Source organism: Pristiophorus japonicus, chromosome 20 (assembly GCF_044704955.1).
Source record: "Pristiophorus japonicus isolate sPriJap1 chromosome 20, sPriJap1.hap1, whole genome shotgun sequence".
Classification (NCBI taxonomy): domain Eukaryota; kingdom Metazoa; phylum Chordata; class Chondrichthyes; family Pristiophoridae; genus Pristiophorus; species Pristiophorus japonicus.
In genome coordinates, this window is record NC_091996.1 from 40,157,110 (window position 1) to 40,177,793 (window position 20,684).

The 20,684-nt window shown below is 52.6% G+C and overlaps 1 protein-coding gene across 7 annotated transcripts in view; it reads left to right on the forward strand.

The window, feature by feature from the left end:
* The first annotated feature begins 460 nt into the window (after positions 1–460).
* LOC139232495 (bromodomain-containing protein 3-like) overlaps positions 461–20,684 on the forward strand; it is a 39,645-nt gene continuing 19,421 nt past the window's right edge. For 5 of the 7 annotated variants that reach the window (XM_070862800.1, XM_070862802.1, XM_070862805.1 and 2 more), the window contains exons 1-5: positions 462–596; positions 14,228–14,542; positions 16,471–16,608; positions 17,881–18,010; positions 18,858–19,063. In XM_070862800.1, the coding sequence (XP_070718901.1) occupies positions 14,309–14,542; positions 16,471–16,608; positions 17,881–18,010; positions 18,858–19,063 (708 nt within the window). In that variant the 5' untranslated portion in view covers positions 462–596; positions 14,228–14,308. Of the gene's footprint in view, positions 597–14,227; positions 14,543–16,470; positions 16,609–17,880; positions 18,011–18,857; positions 19,064–20,684 lie in introns of all 7 variants that reach the window. The other 2 variants (XM_070862801.1, XM_070862804.1) reach the window with 2 other exon arrangements.

Below are 20,684 nucleotides of genomic sequence, written 5' to 3' on the forward strand. Positions count from 1 at the left end.
AGCATTTGAGCAGACGGCAGGCAGGAAACGGGCCGGGGGGCAGCACACACAAGGTGGGCCGAAGTGCGTGTGGCTGTGGGCAGTGTCAGGGCGCTGGCTGAAGGGCTGCCCCGGCCTACAGGACTGGCCCCGCTCTGTCCTCCGCGCCACTATTCCCCCTCCGACCTTGCCCGAGCCCCGCTCTTCTCTCTCCCCACCAGGCCCCCAGGACTGGCCCGAGTCCCGCTCTCCTCTCTGCCCACCAGGCCCCCAGGACTGCCCCGGGCCGCTGCCCGCTCTCCGCCCCATTTTGATGTCGCTTGTTCTGCCGCCGGAGCCGCGCTGGGAGCGGGTGCGCCTGCGCGGCGCGGGGCGTGCCGGGAGCTGTAGTCCCCTCCCCCCCAGCCCCCCGCGCTCTCTGACCTCTGGACCCGCCTCCCAGAACTACAGCTCCCGGCGGACTCCACGCGGGCGGGCGGCGCAGGCGCAAGTGTGTCGGCGGGCTCCGGAGGATGCGGGAGGAGTGAGAGCGAGAGGCCGGGGAGAGCGGGCACTGAGAGAGCGGGGACTGAGAGCGGCCCAGCCCGGCCCAGGGACACAGCCACAGCCGGAGCCAGGTACTGGGAGTGGGAGCGGGAGCGGGGGACCGGCACCGACAGCCCGGGGAGAGCGGGGACTAAGAGCGGCCCCCGCGGGTCCGGGGGAGGGAGCGGGAACTCGGGCTGTGTGAGCAGCGGGCCAGCCGCCGGCTCCCAACCCAGACACCGTGTTCCCCCACCCCCGGGGCCCAGACACCGTGTTCCCCCACTCCCCGGGGCCCAGACACCGTGTTCCCCCACCCCCCGGGGCCCAGACACCGTGTCCGCCCCCCCCCCGGGGCCCAGACACCGTGTCTCCCCCCCCCGGGGCCCAGACACCGTGTTCCCCCCCGGGGCCCAGACACCGTGTTCCCCCCCCCCCGGGGCCCAGACACCGTGTTCCCCCCCCGGGGCCTAGACACCGTGTTCCCCCCCCACCCGGGGCCCAGACACCATGCCCCCCCCATCCCCGGGGGGGGGGGGGGGGGAAGAGAACGGTGCACCCCCCCCCCCCCCCCCCCGGTGGTTGGGATACTGTGTCTTGCAGGCCGATATATTTTTCCCGGGAGCCGATACAGAGAGTCATAGAATGGTTACAGCATAGAAGGAGACCATTCGGCCTGTCGAGCCCGTGCCAGCTCTTTGCAAGAGCACTTCAGCTAGTCCCACTCACCCAACCTTTCCTTGCAGCCCTGCAAATCTTTTTCCTTCAGGTACTTATCCAACCCCCTTTTGAAGGCCTCGATTGAATCTGGCTCCACCACCCTTTCAGGCAGTACATTCCAGATATCAATCACTTGCTGCGTAAAAATGTTTTTCCTCATGTCACCTTTGGTTCTTTTGCCAGTCAGCTTAAATCTGTTCCTCTGGTTCTTGACCCTTCCACCAATGGGAACAGTTTCTCTCTATCTACTCCCTCCAGACACCTCGATTTTGAACACCTCTATCAAATCTCTTCTCAACCTTCTCTGCTATAAGGAGAACAATCCCAGCTTTTCCAATTTATCGACATAACTGAAGTCCCTCATCCCTTGGAACTATTCTTGTGAATCTTTTCTGCACCCTCTCCACATCCTTCCTAAAGTGCGGTGCCCAGAATTGGACACAGTACTCCAGTTGAGGCTGAACCAGTGTTTTATGAAGGTTCTTCATAACTTCCTTGCATTTGTACTCTATCCCTCTATTTATGAAGCCCAGGGTCCTGTAAGCTTTTTTAACACTTTCTCAACCTGCCCTGCCATCTTCAACGATTTGTGCACATATATCCCCAGATCTCTGTCCATGCAACCCCTTTAGGATTGTACCCTTTAGTTTATATTGCCTCTCCTCGTTCTTCTGACCAAAATGTTTCACTTCGCACTTTTCTGTGTTAAGTTTCATCTGCGACGTGTCCGCCTGCTCCACCAGCCTGTGTATGTCCCCTTGAAGTCTATCACTATCCTCCACATCAACCACATTACCCTCATCAACCCTCTCTGTTACCGCTTCAAAAAACTCAAATCAAGTTAGTGAAACACAATGTGCCTTTAACAAATCCTTAATTAATCCACACTTGTCCAAGTGACAATTTTGTACCGGATTATCGTTTCTAAAACCTTCCCCACTACTGAGCCTGTAGTTTCTGGGTTTATCTTGACACCCTTTTTTGAACAAGGGTGTAACATTTGCAATTCTCCACTCTTCTGGCACCCCCCCATATCTAAAGAGGATTGGAGGATTATGGCCAGTACCACCCCAAATTCCATCTTTACTTCCCTCAGTATCCGAGGATGCATCCCATCTGGTCCTGGTGACTTATCTACTTTAAGCGCAGCCTGCCTTTCTAGTACCTACTCTTTATCAATTTTTATCCCAACCAGTATCTCAACTGCCTCCTCTTTCACTATGACTTTGTCAGCATAGCATCTTCCTTGGTGAAGACCGATGCAAAGTACTCATTACGTACCTCAACCATGCCCTCTGCCTCCATGCGTAGGTCTCCTGTTTCGTCCCAAGTCGGCCTCACCCCTCCTCTTACTACCCGTTAGCTATTTATAAGCCTGTAGAAAACTTTTGAATTTCCTTTTTCACTTTCCCTTTGAACTTTCTATATTTAGCATGATTCTCACTTATATTTTCAGCCCGACATTTATCATAAGCCCCCTTCTTCTGCATCATCTTGCTCTCTATCTCCTTTGTCATCCAGGGAGCTCTGGCTTTGGTTGCCTTACCGTTCCCCCTCGTGGGAATGTACACCGACTGTACTCGAACCATCCCCTCTTTAAAGGCAGACTATTTTCTTAATACAGTTTTGCATGCCAGTGTTTGATTCCAATTTACCCGGGGCCGCTACGTTGCGTGTCCCTGTGGCCGATAGGTTGTGCGCCCCTCTCCCGGGGCCTATACGTTGCGCCCCCATCCCCCCTGCGGGGCCGATACGTTGCGCCCCCTCCCCCGGGGCCGATATATTGCCTCCCCCCCCCCTCCCCCGGGGCCGATATGTTGCCTGCCCCCTCCCCCGGGGCCGATATGTTGCCTGCCCCCACCCCCTCCCCCGGGGCCGATATGTTGCCTGCCCCCCCCCCCCTCCCCCGGGGCCGATACGTTGCCTGCCCCCCCCCCCCCCCCCCCCAGGGCCGCTACGTTGCGCGTCCCCCGTCCCCCCGGGGCTGATACATCGTGCGTCCCCGGGGCCGATACGTTGTGTGTCCCGTCGTCCTCCCGGGCCGATATGTTGCGCGTCCCATCCCCCCCCGGGGCCGCGACACCGTGTCCCGTGCCCCCCGTGGCCGATTCATTGTGTCCCCCTGGGGCACAGACACCATGACCCCTCCGGCCAGTCTGCAGGAGGCTGCGGGCCCAGCTCTCAATGCAGGGATACCGGATCCTCCAGCACTGCTGCAAGGGAGAGGCTGAGCCAGATGTGGAGGGAGGGAGGTGGAGCCCCGGCTGAAGTCAGTCTCGGGTATTCCAGTGGAGTGGAGGCCGGTTCAGGCTCACCGTGAACCCGCAGACTTTGCCCCAAGTCCCAGCACCCGGCTCCTCACGGGTTGCAACTTGATCTCCGGCCCGACCGGCGAATCAACATATTGCAAGTTCCAACAACTTTGCATTGGTGACCAAACTTTTCAAAGAACAAAATTCTCACCAGGTTCTCTCCTGGAGCACCAGAGCTTGCCGGAGCCGGGGGCACCCTCTCTGCAACGGCCATGTGACCTGAGACACTGAGTGTTGGCTGTTTGGCGGTGGGGGCATCGCCTCCAATACCCGAGGTTCAGACAAGCCCCTCAGGCAGGAGTCAGCAACTCCTGACGCCCCCGCTCTCTAAGCCCAGGGAGTGGATACCCCACCCCCAATCCCCCGTGCCTGACTCCCCCCTCTCTAAGCCCAGGGAGCGGACACTCGATCCCTCGTCCCTGAACACCCCCCCCCCCCCCCCCCCGTCTCTAACCCCAGGGATGACACCCCACCACTGCCCCAGTCCCACAGAGTGGGGCTCAAATCTGACGACATGCACACAGGCTCAGCTCAGTTCACGTCCTTAGATTCTCCAACACTTCAGTTTGTCTATCATTGTGCATGAAATATAATAATACACAGCCACTTCTCTCTTCCCCCCCCCCCCCCCCCCCCCTTCAAATTGATGTCTTTAACTGCTGTTAAGCCTTTGTTTTGGTTGATGGTTCCGGCACCCACACCATGATGTTTAGTTTAGCACAAAGTTTGAGGAATAGGCAGAGCTTTGTTCAACCGGTTGCAGATTCTAGCAGCAGAGCTCTTCCCCAGGATCACCCTGTCTGTTTCTGTCTAAAGTAGGAAAGCAGTTGGAATGTTGAGCAGGAGGTGTGTCGGGACAGGGCGGGAGGGGGCGGGGAGGGAGTGGGAGATGAGAGGGCGGGTGGGGGAGGGGAGGGTTGAGTCGTTTGAGAAGATTCAGGTTGTCCTTCAGTACCCGCTGCTCGGTTTGCTCATTTGGGACAACTGGACAAAGGCTTGATTACCCTCCCCAGTGAGGGACTGGGACTGGATTCCCAAATGCAGTTTCCAAATCCCGTTCTGAATGGGAACGGTTTTATTTGTAACAAGTTAACGCAGAAGAACAGGAAGAGGCCATTCAGCCCCACGAGCCTGTTACACAGGAACAGGAGGAGGCCCATTCAGCCCCTCGAGCCTGTTGCACAGGAACAGGAGGAGGCCATTCAGCCCCTCGAGCCTGTTGCACAGGAACAGGAGGAGGCCATTCAGCCCCTCGAGCCTGTTGCACAGGACCAGGAGGAGGCCATTCAGCTCCTCGAGCTGTTCCGCCATTCAATCAGATCACAGCTGATCTGTACCATATCTCCATTTACCCAGCTTGGGTCCGTAACCCTTAATACCCTTACCCAACTTAAATCTATCAATCTCAGTTTTGAAATTTCCAATTGACCCCCACCCTCAACAGCTTTTTGGACGAGAGAGTTCCAGATTCCCTTTCTGTGAAGAAGTGCTTCCTGACATCACCCCTGAACAGCCTGGCTCTAATTGTAAGGTGCTGCCCCCTTGTTCTGGACTCCCCACACCAGAGGAAATAGTTTCTCTCTGTCTACAATATCTGGATTAAAAAAGGGAAAGTCTGTGTATTTTTATGTACAATTTTTAAACTAAATGGGTTTTAATTAAAAATGACTGGTTGTTTTTGCGACAGCTCGCCACAGGCAATAATTGAGTTGATGAGCAGATATCGAGTTCCCTTTCTTGGCTCTGGGTTATAGAGGCTGGGAGCAGAGCGAGAGTTGTGGGACTTGACTTGCGTCCCATGAGTGGGTTGGTTGGTGAAACCTTGTTCGCAGATTTAGTTCTCCTGGTTGTCTCAGGGCTGGAACTAGGACCGCCAGTTTGCAGTGAGTGAATAAGGCAAATTCCAGGCTTATTTTGCCAAATACTATGTTTTTTTATATCTGATGTTTTGGGATTCGGTTCTATAATTCTGTTCAATTCTCTGTGCAAACTGCTGGTGATTGTTTCCCGCGGTCTCGACTGTTCATACATGTTGCACTTTGAAAAGTAACAGACATTTAGCGGAGAACCATGGGGCAATGTGTTTTGCGCCATGTTATACAGTGAGGGTATCTACTGGAGGCGGGGTGGGGTTTGATGGGTTGTGGGGGAGTTGTTGGGTTGTGTGCCTCTTATCAACAAGAGCAGACATCGACGACGAGATTCAACACCGCCTCCATTGTGCCAGTGCAGCCTTCGGCTGCCTGAGGAAAAGAGTATTTGAAGACCAGGCCCTCAAATCTGCCACCAAGCTCGTGGTCTACAGGGCTATAGTAATACCCGCCCTCCTGTATGGCTCAGAGACGTATACAGTCGACATCTCAAGTCACTGGAGAAATACCATCAACGATGTCTCCGCAAGATCCTACAAATCCCCTCGGAGGACAGACGCACCAACATTAGCGTCCTCAACCAGGCCAACATCCCCAGCATTGAAGCACTGACCACACTTGATCAGCTCCGCTGGGCAGGCCACATTGTTCGCATGCCAAACACAAGACTCCCAAAGCAAGCGCTCGACTTGGAACTCATTCACAGCAAATGAGCCAAAGATGGGCAGAGAAAATGTTACAAGGACACTCACAAAGCCTCCCTGATAAAGTGCAACATCCTCACTGATAACTGGGAGTCCCTGGCCAAAGACCATCCTTAGTGGAGGAAGTGCACCTCGAGAGCATGCAGAAATCAAGCGTAGGCAGCGGAAAGAGCATGCGGCAAACCAGTCCCACCCACCCTTTCCCTCAACGATTATTGTCCCACCTGTGACAGAGACTGTGGTTCTCGTATTGGACAGTACAGCCACCGAAGGACTAATTCCGAGGGACTGCCTATGATGATGGGCGGTTTGATGGGTTGTTGGGGGGGCGGTTTGATGGGTTGTGGGGGGGGGGAGGTTGATGGTTTGTTGTGTTGTGGAGGGGTTGTTGGGTTGTGGGGGGGGTTTGTTGGGTTGGGGGGGGCGGGATTTGATGGGTTGTGGGGCGGTTTGATGGGGTGGGGGGGGTTTCATGGGTTGTGGGGGGGGGTTTGTTGGGTTGTGGGGGTTTTGATGGGTTGGGGGGGGTTGTGGGGGGGATTGTTGGGTTGTGGGGGGGATTGTTGGGTTGTGGGGGGGATTGTTGGGTTGTGGGGGGGATTGTTTGTTGGGTTGTGGGGGGGATTGTTTGTTGGGTTGTGGGGGGGATTGGTTGTGGGGGGGATTGTTTGTTGGGTTGTGGGGGGGATTGTTTGTTGGGTTGTGGGGGGGATTGTTTGTTGGGTTGTGGGGGGGATTGTTTGTTGGGTTGTGGGGGGGATTGTTTGTTGGGTTGTGGGGGGGATTGTTTGTTGGGTTGTGGGGGGGATTGTTTGTTGGGTTGTGGGGGGGATTGTTTGTTGGGTTGTGGGGGGGATTGTTTGTTGGGTTGTGGGGGGGATTGTTTGTTGGGTTGTGGGGGGGATTGTTTGTTGGGTTGTGGGGGGGATTGTTTGTTGGGTTGTGGGGGGGATTGTTTGTTGGGTTGTGGGGGGGATTGTTGGGTTGTGGGGGGGATTGTTGGGTTGTGGGGGGGATTGTTGGGTTGTGGGGGGGATTGTTGGGTTGTGGGGGGGATTGTTGGGTTGTGGGGGGGGGGGTTTCACAGGCTGTGGGGGGGTTTGTTGGGTTGTGGGGGGGGGTTTCATGGGTTGTGGGGGTGGGATTTGATGGGTTGTGGGGGGGTTTGTTGGGTTGTGGGGGTTTTGCTGGGTTGTGGGGGGCGGGTTGTGGGGGGGTTTGTTGGGTTGTGGGGGGGGATTGTTTGTTGGGTTGTGGGGGGGGGTTTCATGGGTTGTGGGGGGGATTGTTGGGTTGTGGGGGGGATTGTTTGTTGGATTGTGGGGGGGGGTTTCATGGGTTGTGGGGGGGGGATTGTTGGGTTGTGGGGGGGATTGTTGGGTTGTGGGGGGGTTTGTTGGGTTGTGGGGGAGGGGTTTCATGGGTTGTGGGGGGGGATTGTGGGGTTGTGGGAGGGGTTTGTTGTGTTGTGTGGGGGGGTTTCATGGGTTGTGGGGGGGTTTGTTGGGTTGTGGGGGTTTTGATGGGTTGTGGGGGTGGGATTTGATGGGTTGTGGGGGTGGGATTTGATGGGTTGTGGGGATGGGATTTGATGGGTTGTGGGGGGGTTTGATGGGTTGTGGGGGGGTTTGTTGGGTTGTGGGGGTTTTGATGGGTTGTGGGGGTGGGATTTGGTGGGGTTTGTTGGGTTGTGGGGGGGTTTGTTGGGTTGTGGGGGGGTTTGTTGGGTTGTGGGGGGGTTTGATCGATTGTGAGGGGTTTGCTGGGTTGTGGGGGCGGGGTTTGGTGGGGGGGCGGGGTTTGGTGGGTGGTGGATTGTGTGGGGGTTTGGTGGGTGGTGGGTTGTGTGGGGGTTTGATGGGTTGTGGGGGGGTTTGTTGGGTTGTGGGGGGGGTTTGATCGATTGTGGGGGGTTTGCTGGGTTGTGGGGGCGGGGTTTGGTGAGTGGTGGGTTGTGTGGGGGTTTGGTGGGTTGTGGGGGGGTTTGATGGGTTGTGGGGGGGTTTGTTGGGTTGTGGGGGGGTTTGTTGGTTTGTTGGGTTGTGGGGGGGTTTGTTGGGTTGTGGGGGGGGGTTTGATCGATTGTGGGGGCGGGGTTTGCTGGGTTGTGGGGGCGGGGTTTGGTGGGTGGTGGGTTATGTGGGGGTTTGATGGGTGGTGGGTTGTGTGGGGGTTTGATGGGTGGTGGGGGGCGGGGTTTGGTGAGTGGTGGGTTGTGTGGAGGTGTGGTGGGTTGTGTGGAGGTTTGGTGGGTGGTGGGTTGTGTGAGGGTTTGATGGGTTTGTGGGGGGTAGGGTATTGAGTTGTGCAGAGTTCCTGTCGATGTAATGACGGACCCTGCACTGAACAACAACAGCTCGCATTTATATAGCGCTGTCAATGTAGTAAAATGTCCCAAGGCGTTTCACAGGTTATCATAGTATATCCATGAATATGAAGTTATTGCGGGATGTGATGATGTGTGCGGTGTAAATATTGTGTCCAGTACTCTTCATTCGGTTACTGTCAGTTAGTTTAGTGTGTTCACTGCGACTGGTTGCCGTGGAGTTTATCGTATTTCCGAATAGTTGCTGTGTTTGGTCATGTCGTGCATTGCTTCGCTGGCCGTGGGCTGTGAGGGCAGCACTGAGTCTGTGAAGTGCCACAAAGTTGGGTTCGCCCGTGAAATGCACCATCGTCTCCTGAAATCAGTTATTAGTGTTGTCATTCTGACCTCTGATTCTGTACCCGATAACCTGACTGCCAAACTTCACCTTTGGACTGACGGCTGAACCCGCTCTTTGTTTCTGACTTGTCGATTTGAATTTTCCCCGTGCCTTAAGGCAGCAAATGTAGCATTTATTTAACCCGGATTCGAATTGGGGTTTGGGGTCAAGGGTTTGGATAAGGGTTTACGAAACAGGGTTAAAAACGGCTAATGAAATCCAGTGCCGCTGGATGAGAAGTCTTGGATGAGAATATGTCTGACACAGATATGGAATGAATGGAATAGAATCAGCCCAGGGAAATTTAGGACTGGCAGTAACAGGTCATAGTTGAAGTCTGAAAGAAGAAAGAAATACTTGCATTTATATAGCGTCTTTCACGACCACCGGACATCTCAACGCGCTTTACAGCCAGTGAAATACTTTTGGAGTGTCGTCACTGTTGTAATGAAGGAAACACGGCAGCCAATTTGCGCACAGCAAGCTCCCACAAAGAGCAATGTGATAATGACCAGATAATCTGCTTTTGTTATGTTGATTGAGGGATAAATATTGGCCAGGACACTGGGGATAACCCCCCTGCTCTTCGAAATAGTGCCATGGGATTTTTTAAGCCCACCTGAGGGGGCAGACAGGGCCTCGGTTTAATGCTCCATCCAAAAGACGCAAGAGGTAGTTTAAAAAAAAAAGCTACTCCGCCATTGGTGGCCGTGCCTTCAGCTACCTGCGCCATAAGCTCTGGAATTCCCTCCCTAAACAGGAGGCTATTCAGCCCCTCGAGCCTGTTACATAGGAACAGGAGGAGGCCATTCAGTCCCTCGAACCTGTTACACAGGAACAGGGGGAGGCCATTCAGCCCCTCGAACCTGTTAGAAACATAGAAAATAGGTGCAGGAGTAGGCCATTCGGCCCTTCGAGCCTGCACCGCCATTCAATGAGTTCATGGCTGAACATGCAACTTCAGTACCCCATTCCTGCTTTCTCGCCATACCCTTTGATCCCCCGAGTAGTAAGGACTACATCTAACTCCTTTTTGAATATATTTAGTGAATTGGCCTCAACAACTTTCTGTGGTAGAGAATTCCACAGGTTCACCACTCTGGGTGAAAAAGTTTCTCCTCATCTCGGTCCTAAATGGCTTACCCCTTATCCTTGGACTGTGACCTCGGTTCTGGACTTCCCCAACATTGGGAACATTCTTCCTGCATCTAACCTGTCTAAATCCGTCAGAATTTTAAACGTTTCTATGAGATCCCCTCTCATTCTTCTGAACTCCAGTGAATACAAACCCAGTTGATCCAGTCTTTCTTGATATGTCAGTCCCGCCATCCCGGGAATCAGTCTGGTGAACCTTCGCTGCACTCCCTCAATAGCAAGAATGTCCTTCCTCAAGTTAGGAGACCAAAACTATACACAATATTCCAGGTGTGGCCTCACCAAGGCCCTGTACAACTGTAGTAACATCTCCCTGCCCCTGTACTCAAATCCCCTCGCTATGAAGGCTAACATGCCATTTGCTTTCTTAATCGCCTGCTGTACCTGCATGCCAACCTTCAATGACTGATGTACCATGACACCCAGGTCTCGTTGCAACTCCCCTTTTCCTAATCTGGCACCATTCAGATAATAGTCTGTCTCTCTGTTTTGACCACCAAAGTGGATAACCTCACATTTATCCACATTATACTGCCATGCATTTGCCCACTCACCTAACCTATCCAAGTCACTCTGCAGCCTCATAGCATCCTCCTCGCAGCTCACACTGCCACCCAACTTAATGTAATCCGCAAATTTGGAGATACTACATTTAATCCCCTCGTCTAAATCATTAATGTACAATGTAAACAGCTGGGGCCCCAGCACAGAACCTTGCGGTACCCCACTAGTCACTGCCTGCCATTCCGAAAAGTACCCATTTACTCCTACTCTTTGCTTCCTGTCTGACAACCAGTTCTCAATCCACGTCAGCACACTACCCCCAATCCCATGTGCTTTAACTTTGCACATTAATCTCTTGTGTGGGACCTTGTCGAAAGCCTTCTGAAAGTCCAAATACACCACATCAACTAGTTCTCCCTTGTCCACTCTACTGGAAACATCCTCAAAAAATTCCAGAAGATTTGTCAAGCATGATTTCCCTTTCACAAATCCATGCTGACTTGGACCTATCATGTCACCTCTTTCCAAATGCGCTGCGATGACATCCTTAATAATTGATTCCACCATTTTACCCACTACTGATGTCAGGCTGACCGGTCTATAATTCCCTGTTTTCTCTCTCCCTCCTTTTTTAAAAAGTGGGGTTACATTGGCTACCCTCCACTCCATAGGAACTGATCCAGAGTCTATGGAATGTTGGAAAATGACTGTCAATGCATTCTCTATTTCCAAGGCCACCTCCTTAAGTACTCCGGGATGCAGACCATCAGGCCCTGGGGATTTATCGGCCTTCAGTGCCATCAATTTCCCCAACATAATTTCCCAACTATTAAGGACTTCCCTCAGTTCCTCCTCCTTACTAGACCCTCTGACCCCTTTTATATCCGGAAGGTTGTTTGTGTCCTCCTTAGTGAATACCGAACCAAAGTACTTGTTAAACAGGAACAGGAGGAGACCATTCAGCCCATTAGGGCTGATCTGCACCTCCACTCCATTTACGAGCCATATTCCTTGATGCCCTTACCGAACAAAAATCCATCAATCTCAGTCTTGAAATTCTCAATTGATCCACAGTCTTTTGGGAGAGTGAGGCCCGTGTATCAAGGTGATGGGCGGTGAGGAAAGGTTAGAGCAGGTTAGTTTGCTGAAGATTTGCAGAAGATATTTAAAGGACGATGCATTGTGGATCACTGTTTTCGGGGTGCCTCATTTCACAGAAGCCCCGGCCGTGGGGAGGGGGTAGAAGTGATTGACTAAAATGATTCTGGGGGTGAGGGACCCGAGAATCTGGGGCTCTTCTCATTAGAATAAAGAAGGTGTAGAGATTTGATCGAGTTGAAGGTAATTTGGGATCCGCTATCTCCACTGATCAGTGAGTCAGTAACGAGAGGGCCCATTTTTAAAGAACTGAGGAGAGTGTTTTTGTGCACAGGGTTGTGGGGACTCGGAGTGTCCGGCCAGCACCTGCGGGGGAAGCTGAACCCAGATCAGCTTTCAGTAGATAAATATTTGAAGAAGTAAAATGTAAAAGGCTGTCGGGAAAAGGGCAAGGCGTAAGTGGAGAGTTTTTCCACCTGGCGCGATGGGCTGAATGGTGGGGGGGTGGAGACAGACAGGAAGGTGGTGGGTGGGAGTGGAGACAGACAGACAGGAAGGTGGGGGGGAAGAGACAGACAGGAAGATGGGGGTGGGGTTAATGGGGAGATTGTGGGGGGAGATCAGGCAAGAAGGTGGGGGTGTTCGTGGGAGGAAGGGGCAGGAAGGTGGGGGGAGGTTAGTGGGAGGGAGGAGCAGGAAGGTGCTGGGGTTAGTGGGGGGGCAGGAAGGTGGGGGTGTTAGTGGGGAGGGCAGGAAGGTTGGGGGGGGTTATTGGGGGCAGGAAGGTTGGGGAGGGTTGGTGGGGGGGCAGGAAGATGCTGGGGTTAGTGGGTGAGGGGCGGGAAGGTTGGGGGTTTAGTGGGGGAGGCAGGAAGGTGGTAGGGGTTAGTGGGAGGGAGGGGCAGGAAGGTGGGGGGGTGGATTATGTCCCAGGCGGGAGGCGGCCGTGAGCTATGAGTTCCTGAGGGTACACAGACATCGGTCGGGGCGAGTGCTGAGTGTGATGGGGAAACAATCCACAGCAGCGGGAGTGTTGTTGCAGAGTGGATTCAGGGTGCAGCACGCGGCGGGGGGGGGGGGGGGGGGGGAGGAGAAGGGCGAAACGGAGCTGGTGCCAGGGGCACACACAAGCAGTGTCAGAGATACCCGCACTGGTGCCATAAACACCCCCCCCCCCCCCCCCCGGCTGATGTGATCAGACTGTTAACAGCCTCGGCGTCCCATTAGACCCTAAGCTGAACTTCTGGCCACACATTCTCTCCATTACCAAGCCCGCCTGTTTCCACCCTGTGTAACATCGCCCGTCTCCGCCCCTGCCTCAGCTCATCCGCTGCTGGAACCCTCACCCCTGCCGTTGCAACTCCAGCCCCGACTATTCCACCGCACTGCTGGCCGGCCTCCCACCTTTGTAATGCTCAGTTTGTGCGTTCCCAGCAGGTGTCGCTGGACAGTGAGCAGGAGTGGGATACCTGGCCGATCTTCATTCCCCCACTCCATAACTCCGGGCACTCAGGGCAGTGGCAGCCTCTCCCAGACCTATCCGAGTTGGTGTGGTGCCACTGCTCCGGATGAGTCTGCAACTCTTGCTTCCCCTTTCTGCGAGCGCTTTGGGGCTATTTTGGGTGCTTGATATTTTACGTCTTTTCATTGCCTCACCCGCGATTCACAGGTTACTGCAATGTGAGGTGATCCGTGCAGCACATCACCACCTGGGCCCTGGTGACGCTTCCTGGCAACATGCGAATCGCTGATTTAAAAGCTCATGTATTGGTTGAAAAGTTGTGGTGCAATAACTGAGCTGTGCTGGGAGTGTCTCGTTACCCGTGCTGCTGCCTCGGTCCCCCGCTGGGTTTGTACATTAACCACAGGCTCCGCCCGCACACCTGGGGCCAGCACAGATTGAGTGAGCGTTCAGTGTGAAGTGCATTATATAATGAGCCCAGGGTCTGCTGGAGCCTGGAATCATTGCAATCCCCATCGTGTGTGAGAGAGGTGGTCACTTGCTGCAGTTCCCAAATAACCACTCCCCTGCCACAAAACCTCTCGCTGCGAGGACAATCATTGACGGAGTCGCGACATGACTCGTTTGTACTCTGCCTCCGCCTACAGCTCTCCCTAACTCCATCCTTAACCAGCTGTACCTTACATACTACGCCTGTTCCATGTGAAATCCCTCCGTGGCCTCGCCCCTCCCTATCTCTGTCATCTCCTCCAGCCCCACAACCCTCCCCAAGATCTCTGCGCTCCTCTAATTCTTCCCACTTGAGGATCGCCTGATTATAATCGCTCAACCATCGATGGCCGTGCCTTCTGTTGCCTGAGCCCTAAGCTCTGGAACTCCCTGCCTAAATCTCTCCGCCCCTCTTTCTTCCTTCAAGACGCTCCTTGAAACCTACCTCTTTGACCAAGCTGTTGATCACCTGCGCTAATTGCTACTTATGCGGTCAAATTTTTATCTCATGATACTCCTGTGAAGCGCTTTGGGACGTTTCACTACGTTAAAGGCGCAATATAAATACAGGTTGTTGTTAAGTGCACGGCCCCAGTCAGCTTGACTCTGGGCCTCCTGGTGTTGCTCTTTGACGCGATGTGTGTTTCGGGGTCACGCCTCTTCCTGACACATTCCCTTGTTCTAACGCGACCCTTTCTTTCTGCAGGTGGAGGGGGGAGTTGGAGATGGGATTTGAGTCGCATTTGGGGAGCGTTGAGTGGACAGGAGAGTGCAGAGGTTGCCATTGATGTGCGAGGTGTTGCGGAGACCCCAGATGTCAGCAGCAGCTCCAGCTCCCCAGCCGCTGGCCTCTGCTGGGACCGTTCTTGCTTTGTCCCCAGAGGTTATGAACCCCAGCAAGCCCGGGCGTGCCACCAACCAGCTCCAGTACATGCTGAAAGGAGTGGTGAAGACACTGTGGAAACACCAGTTCGCCTGGCCCTTCCATGTCCCAGTCGACGCGCAGAAACTGAACTTGCCGGTAGGTCATACTCTGGTACTGTATTGATCAGACAGTTTTCACAATGTGAAGGATATTCATTAAAGATGATGATTTATTTATTTATTGTTTATCCTGCCAAAAGCAGTTATGTGGCAATGGCTCAGATTGGAAAGTAGCAAATATAACACTGCTATTCAAGCAAGTAGGGAGAGAGAAAACAGGGAGCTTACAGGCCAGTTAGCCTGACATCAGTCGTTGGGAAAATGCTGGAATCCATTGTTAAGGAAATGGTATCGGGGCATTGAGAAAATCATAACATGATTAGGCAGAGTCAACATGGTTTTATGATAGGGAAATCGTGGTTGACAAATTTATTAGAGTTTTCTGAGGATGTAACGAGCAGGGTAGATAAAGGGGAACCAGTGAATGTAGTGTATTTGGGTGTCCAAAAGGCATTCGATAAGGTGCCACATAAAAGGTTATTACACAAGATAAGGGCTCATGGGATTGGACAGAAAACAGAGAGTAGGGATAAACAGGTCTTTTTCAGATTGGCAGGCTGTAAGTAGTGGAGTGCCACAAGGATAACTGCTGGGGCCTCAGCTATTTACAATCTATATTAATGACCTAGATGAAGGACCGAGTGTAAGGTATTCAAGTTTGCTGACGATACAAAGCTAGGTGGGACAGTAAGCTGTGAGGAGAACACAAAGCGTCTGCAAAGGGATGTAGATAGACTAAGTGGGCAGTTAGGTGGCAGATGGAGTATAATGTAGGGAAATGTGAGATTATTCACCTTGGTAGGAAGAATAGAAAAACAGAATATTTTTTAAATGGTGAGGAACTTGAAAATGTTCAGAGAGATTTGGGTGTCCTTGTATAAGAAATACAGAAAGCTGGCATGCAGATACAGCAAGCAATAAGGAAGACAAATGGCATGTTGTCCTTTATTGCACAGGGGGTTGGAGTATAAGAGTAAGGAAGTCTTGCTACATTTGTACAGGGCCCTGGTGAGACCACACCTGAAGTACTGTGCACAGTTTTGGTCTCCTTATCTAAGGAAGGATGTACTTGCCTTGGAGGCGGTACAAAGGAGGTTCACTAGATTGATTCCTGGGATGAGAGGGCTGTCCTACGATGAGAGATTGTGTAGAATGGGCCTATACTCTCTGGAGTTTAGAAGAATGAGAGGTGATCTCATTGAAACATACAAGATTCTGAAGGGGATTGACAGGGTAGATGCTGAGAGGTTGTTTCCCTGGGCTGGAGTGTCTAGAACTAGGGGGCATAGTCTCAGGATAAGGGGTCGGCCATTTAAGACTGAGATGAGGAGGAATTTCTTCACTGAGGGTTGTGAATTTTTGGAATTCTCTGCCCCAGACTGCTGTGGATGCTGAATCGTTGAATATATTCAAGGCTGAGCTGGATAGATTTTTGGAGTCTAAGGGAATCAATGGATGTGGAGATCGGGTGGGAAAGTGAAGTTGAGGTCGATGATCAGCCTAATATTGAATGGCGGAGCAGGCTCGAGGGCCGTATGGCCGACTCCTGCTCCTAGTTCTTATCCAGCGCCCCACCCCCCCCTCCCTCCCTCCCTCTGGTCAGCGCTGTGCTTGCTGAGCTCAGATACAGGGGAGGTGAAGCACTTGATAACTGGCCTCAGTGACCCCTTGGTTATGGGGGTGGCAGGGAGGAAATCAGCCAGAGTTCCTGATCCTGAACCCTGCCCAGTGACCCTGGGTTAGAGAGAGGGGAAATCAGCCAGAGTTCCTGATCCTGAACCCTGCCCAGTGACCCCTGGGTTAAAGAAAAGGGAAATCAGCCAAGGGGAGCGAGGTTGGGGGGGTGAGTTTGCGGGGAGAGGTGGTGGGGAGGGGGTCGGTGTGACATTTCTGTATTAATGTGCAGGAAATATTTTCAGTTTTCTTGCAGAATGTTAAATCGTTTTCTGAAAATTCTACTTCCAGGATTATCATAAAATTATCAAGCAGCCGATGGACATGGGGACCATAAAGAAACGGTTAGAGAACAACTATTACTGGAGTGCGAGCGAGTGCATGCAGGATTTCAACACCATGTTCACCAACTGCTACATCTACAACAAGGTAACGCAACGACAATGTCAAGGCTTTACCTATGTTCCGGCTTCCTGTCGGTCCCTCTCTCCATGCTCCTCACCCCCCTCCACGCTCTCCTCTCCACGCTCCCCCCCCCCCCCCCTCTCCACGCTCTTCCCTCCCCCTCCCCTTCCACGCTCCCCCCCTCCACGCTCCCCCCCCCTCCCTCCACGCTCCTCCCCCCCCCCCCCCCCCCCCCCTCCGCGCGCCCCCGCGGCCCGCCCCCCCCCCGCGCCTCCTCAGTGTGGGCTTTGGGGATTTACAAGCATCTGCCACTCTATAGAAACCTCGCTGAACAATTCGCACCTAATTGATCTCGATGTTGCAATTCGGATCACTTACCCTTGGGGAGTACCCGAGTCACGGCCTTAAAGGGACAGGCCAGGTTAAATGTAACCATAACAACTGTCCCAGGGTCCCCTGAGCATCTCTCAGCAAAGTAAAGTATGTGGTAATTTACCCAGGCCAATCAATATAACCCAGGGTGCTGGGAATATCCACTGAGTGCATCACCACCTGAGGGAGGGAGTTAGGGACCCTCACTGGAGCAGCCACCCTCCTCCTTCAGGTGCTGAATGACACGCTGCGTAGTTCCAGAATGTCACTTTCACAGCAGCTTGTGTTGTGCATATCTCTCTCTCATGTTCTGGAGAGTTAAAGAGTACAGAGAGGCTTGAACAGTGATGAGGGAGTTCAGTTATGTGGGGAGACTGGAGAAGCTGGGTTTGTTCTCCTTGGAGCAGAGAAGATTAAGGGGAGATTTAAAGAGGTGTTCAAAATCATGAGGTGTTTTGATGTCGTATGTAAAGAGAACCTGTTACCAGTGGCAGGAGGGTCGGTAACCAGAGGAGACAGATTTAAGATAATTGGCAAAACAACCAAAGGTGACCCGTGGAAATGGTTTTTTAGGCAGCGAGTTGTTGTGATCAGCAACGCGCTGACTGAAAGGGCGGTGGGAGCAGATTCAAAATAACTTTTAAAAGGGAATTAGATAAAAACTTGAAGGGCTACGGGAAGATCGCAGGGAGCAGTGGGTCTAATTGGATAGCTCTATCAAAGAGCCGGCACAGGCATGATGGGCTGAATGGCCTCCTGTGCTGTATCATTCTATAATATGCTGATCCCATCCTGCTCCCTTGGGGTGTGATTGTGTGGTGGGCACCCTGTGGTTTACCTCACCGGCGTGCGCAACCCTCTTTTCCCCCCCCCCCCCCCCCAAGTCCGTGTGCACCCTCCGTTGACCCCGCTCCTCTCTCGTAGCCTGGCGATGACATCGTGTTGATGGCACAGACCCTGGAAAAGATCTTCCTGCAAAAGGTCGCACAGATGCCCCAGGAGGAGGTGGAACTGATGCCCTCAGTGCCAAAGGGCAAGGGTCGAAAGCAGCCAGGTACGATCAATTTCTCCGTGCGCACGGTAATGGTTTGGGATTTAATTCGTACCCTGGGGTTTAACTTTGGGGAGTATCTCCCCTTAGCTGTGGCCCTCTGGGCCGCACCTGCAAGGTCCCGGCTTCCAGCCGTGATCTCTGCTGAGGCAACAGATCTCTGGGCAGCCGTGGGGGTTCGAACCCCCCCCCCCACCCACAGGATGGCTGCACCGAGCGACATGGGAGACATCCTGGCGTCTGTCCGGCGCTCGTAATGTCTGTAGTCCGCCAACAGGCGATGCCTTCAAGAGAGATTTTTTCCCTAAAGGGAAATTATTCTTTGAGCTGGGTCCAGGGCACTTATTGATTTGTTCCCGGTGCCAAGCGTGGCTCAGATCCGGTTCCCGGTGTCTGGCGTGGCCGAGATGCGGTTTCCGGTGCCAGGCATGGCTCAGATCTGGTTCCCGGTGTGATTGAGATCTGGTTCCTGTTGTCGGGCGTGGCTGAGATCCGGTTCCCGGTGCCGGGCGTGGCTGACATCCAGTTTCCGGTGTCGGACGTGACCAAGATCCGGTTCCCGGTGTAATTGAGATCCGGTTCCTGTGCCGGGCATGGCTGAGTTCCAGTTCCCGGTGCCGGTTTGACCGACTCGCGACGTGGTGTGCGGCAGAACTCTCCAAGACGTTGTGAAGTGCCCAGCTGCAGAAGGGGGCGACGGCGATGCTGGGAGCTGTTTGTATCACCAGTGACGTTAGCCACACACCCAAAGGCCCCGGGCGCCTGTACATGTGTGTTTAAGTGTTGTGTAGTTGTGATTGGGGAGTTGCTCTGCTCCTTACCCGGTGTGCCGGTGAATCTCTCTCCGCAGGAATGCAGCAGGTAGCGGCAGTGTCTTCAGCCAGTGAGCCAACAGCTTTCCCGGAACCTCCTCCCGAGGCCTCTCCGACTCCCATCGTCATCTCCACTACGGTGCCAACCACCATACCCACATCCACCCAGGTCACGGCAGCTCCCGCTCAGTCCTCCAGCCCGATGATGCCAGTAATTCCACCGCCGGTGCAGCCAGTCACCAAGGTAATGACCCCGCTCCGCTCAGTCACCGTACAGCGACGGGCTCTCAGCAGCTCTCCGCGCAGGCAGCCAGAGTCTGGTGTGATTCGTGTGATTTTACCAGCTTGCTTCTGTGAACTGATGGAGCACCGAGCCACTTGCACCAGGAAGATCTTGGCTTCAACCCCAGTCCATGGGACAATCTCAAAATAATAAGGGAAAGAAGTCACTGTTGGGCATAGTCTACAGGCCCCCTAACCGTAGCTACTCTGCAGGACAGAGTATAAATTAAGAAATCAAGGAGGCTTGTAAGAAAGGTACTGCAATAATCATAGGCGATTTTAATCTTCATATAGATTGGACAAATCAAATTGGCAAAGGCAGCCTTGAGGACGAGTTCCTTGAGTGTATTCGGGATGGATTCTTCGAACAATACGTTGTGGAACCAACCAGGGAGTACACATCTGGTAATGTGTACTGAGCGAGGATTAATAAATGATCTCATAGTAAAGGATCCTCTCGGGAAGAGTGATCATATTATGTTAGAATTTCATATTCAGTTCGGTGGTGAGAAATTGAGGTCTCAAACTAGTGTCCTGAACTTAAATAAAGGCAATTACAAAGGTATGAAGAAAGATTTGGCTAAAGTGGTCTGGGAAAATAGATTAAAGGGTAAGACGGTAGGCAAGCAGTGGCAGACATTTAAAAAGATATTTCATAACTTTCAGCAAAGATATATTCCAGCGAGAAAGAAAGATTAAGAGAAGGATGAACCATCCGTGGCTAACGAAGCAAGTTAAGAATGGGATCAAATTGAAATACAATGGCATACAATGTTGTGAAGATTAGTGATAAGCCAGAGGATTGGGAATTTTTTAGAAACCAGCAAAAGACGACTAAAAAAAATAATAGCGAGAAGATAGATTGAGAGAGTAAACAAGTAAGAAATGTAAAAACAGGCAGTAAGAGCTTCTACAGGTATATAAAAAGGAAGAGACTAGCTCAAGTAAACATTGGTCCCTTAGAGGATGAGACTGGGGAATTAATAATGGGAAACAAGGAAATGGCAGAGACTTTGAATAAATATTTTGTATCGGTCTTCACAGTAGAAGACACTAAAAGCATCCCAATAATTGACAATTGGGCGGGGGGGGGGGGCTTAAAACAATCACTATGGGGGGGGGGGGGGAACTTAAAACAATCACTATCACTAGAGAAAAAGGACTAGGCAAACTAATGGACAAACTAGGCTCTTCTGGACCTGATGGCCTGTATCCTAGCGGCTGAAAAAAAGTGGCTGCTTTGGTTGTAATCGATCAAAATTCCCTGGATTCTGGAGAGCTCCCAGCGGATTGGAAAACCGCAAATGTAATGCCCCTATCCAAGAAAGGAGGGAATCAGAAAACAGGCAACTGTAGACCATTTGTCATTGGGAAAATGCTGGAGTCCATTATTAAGGAAGTAGTAGAACATTTAGAAGACCATCACACAATGAACCAGAGTCAGTATGGTTTTATGAAAGGGAAATCATGCTTGAAAAATTTGCTAGAATTCTTTGAGGATGTAACAAGCAGGGTGGATAAAGGGGAACCAATAAATGTGGTGTATTTGGATTTCCAGAAGGCATTCGATAAAGTAACACAAA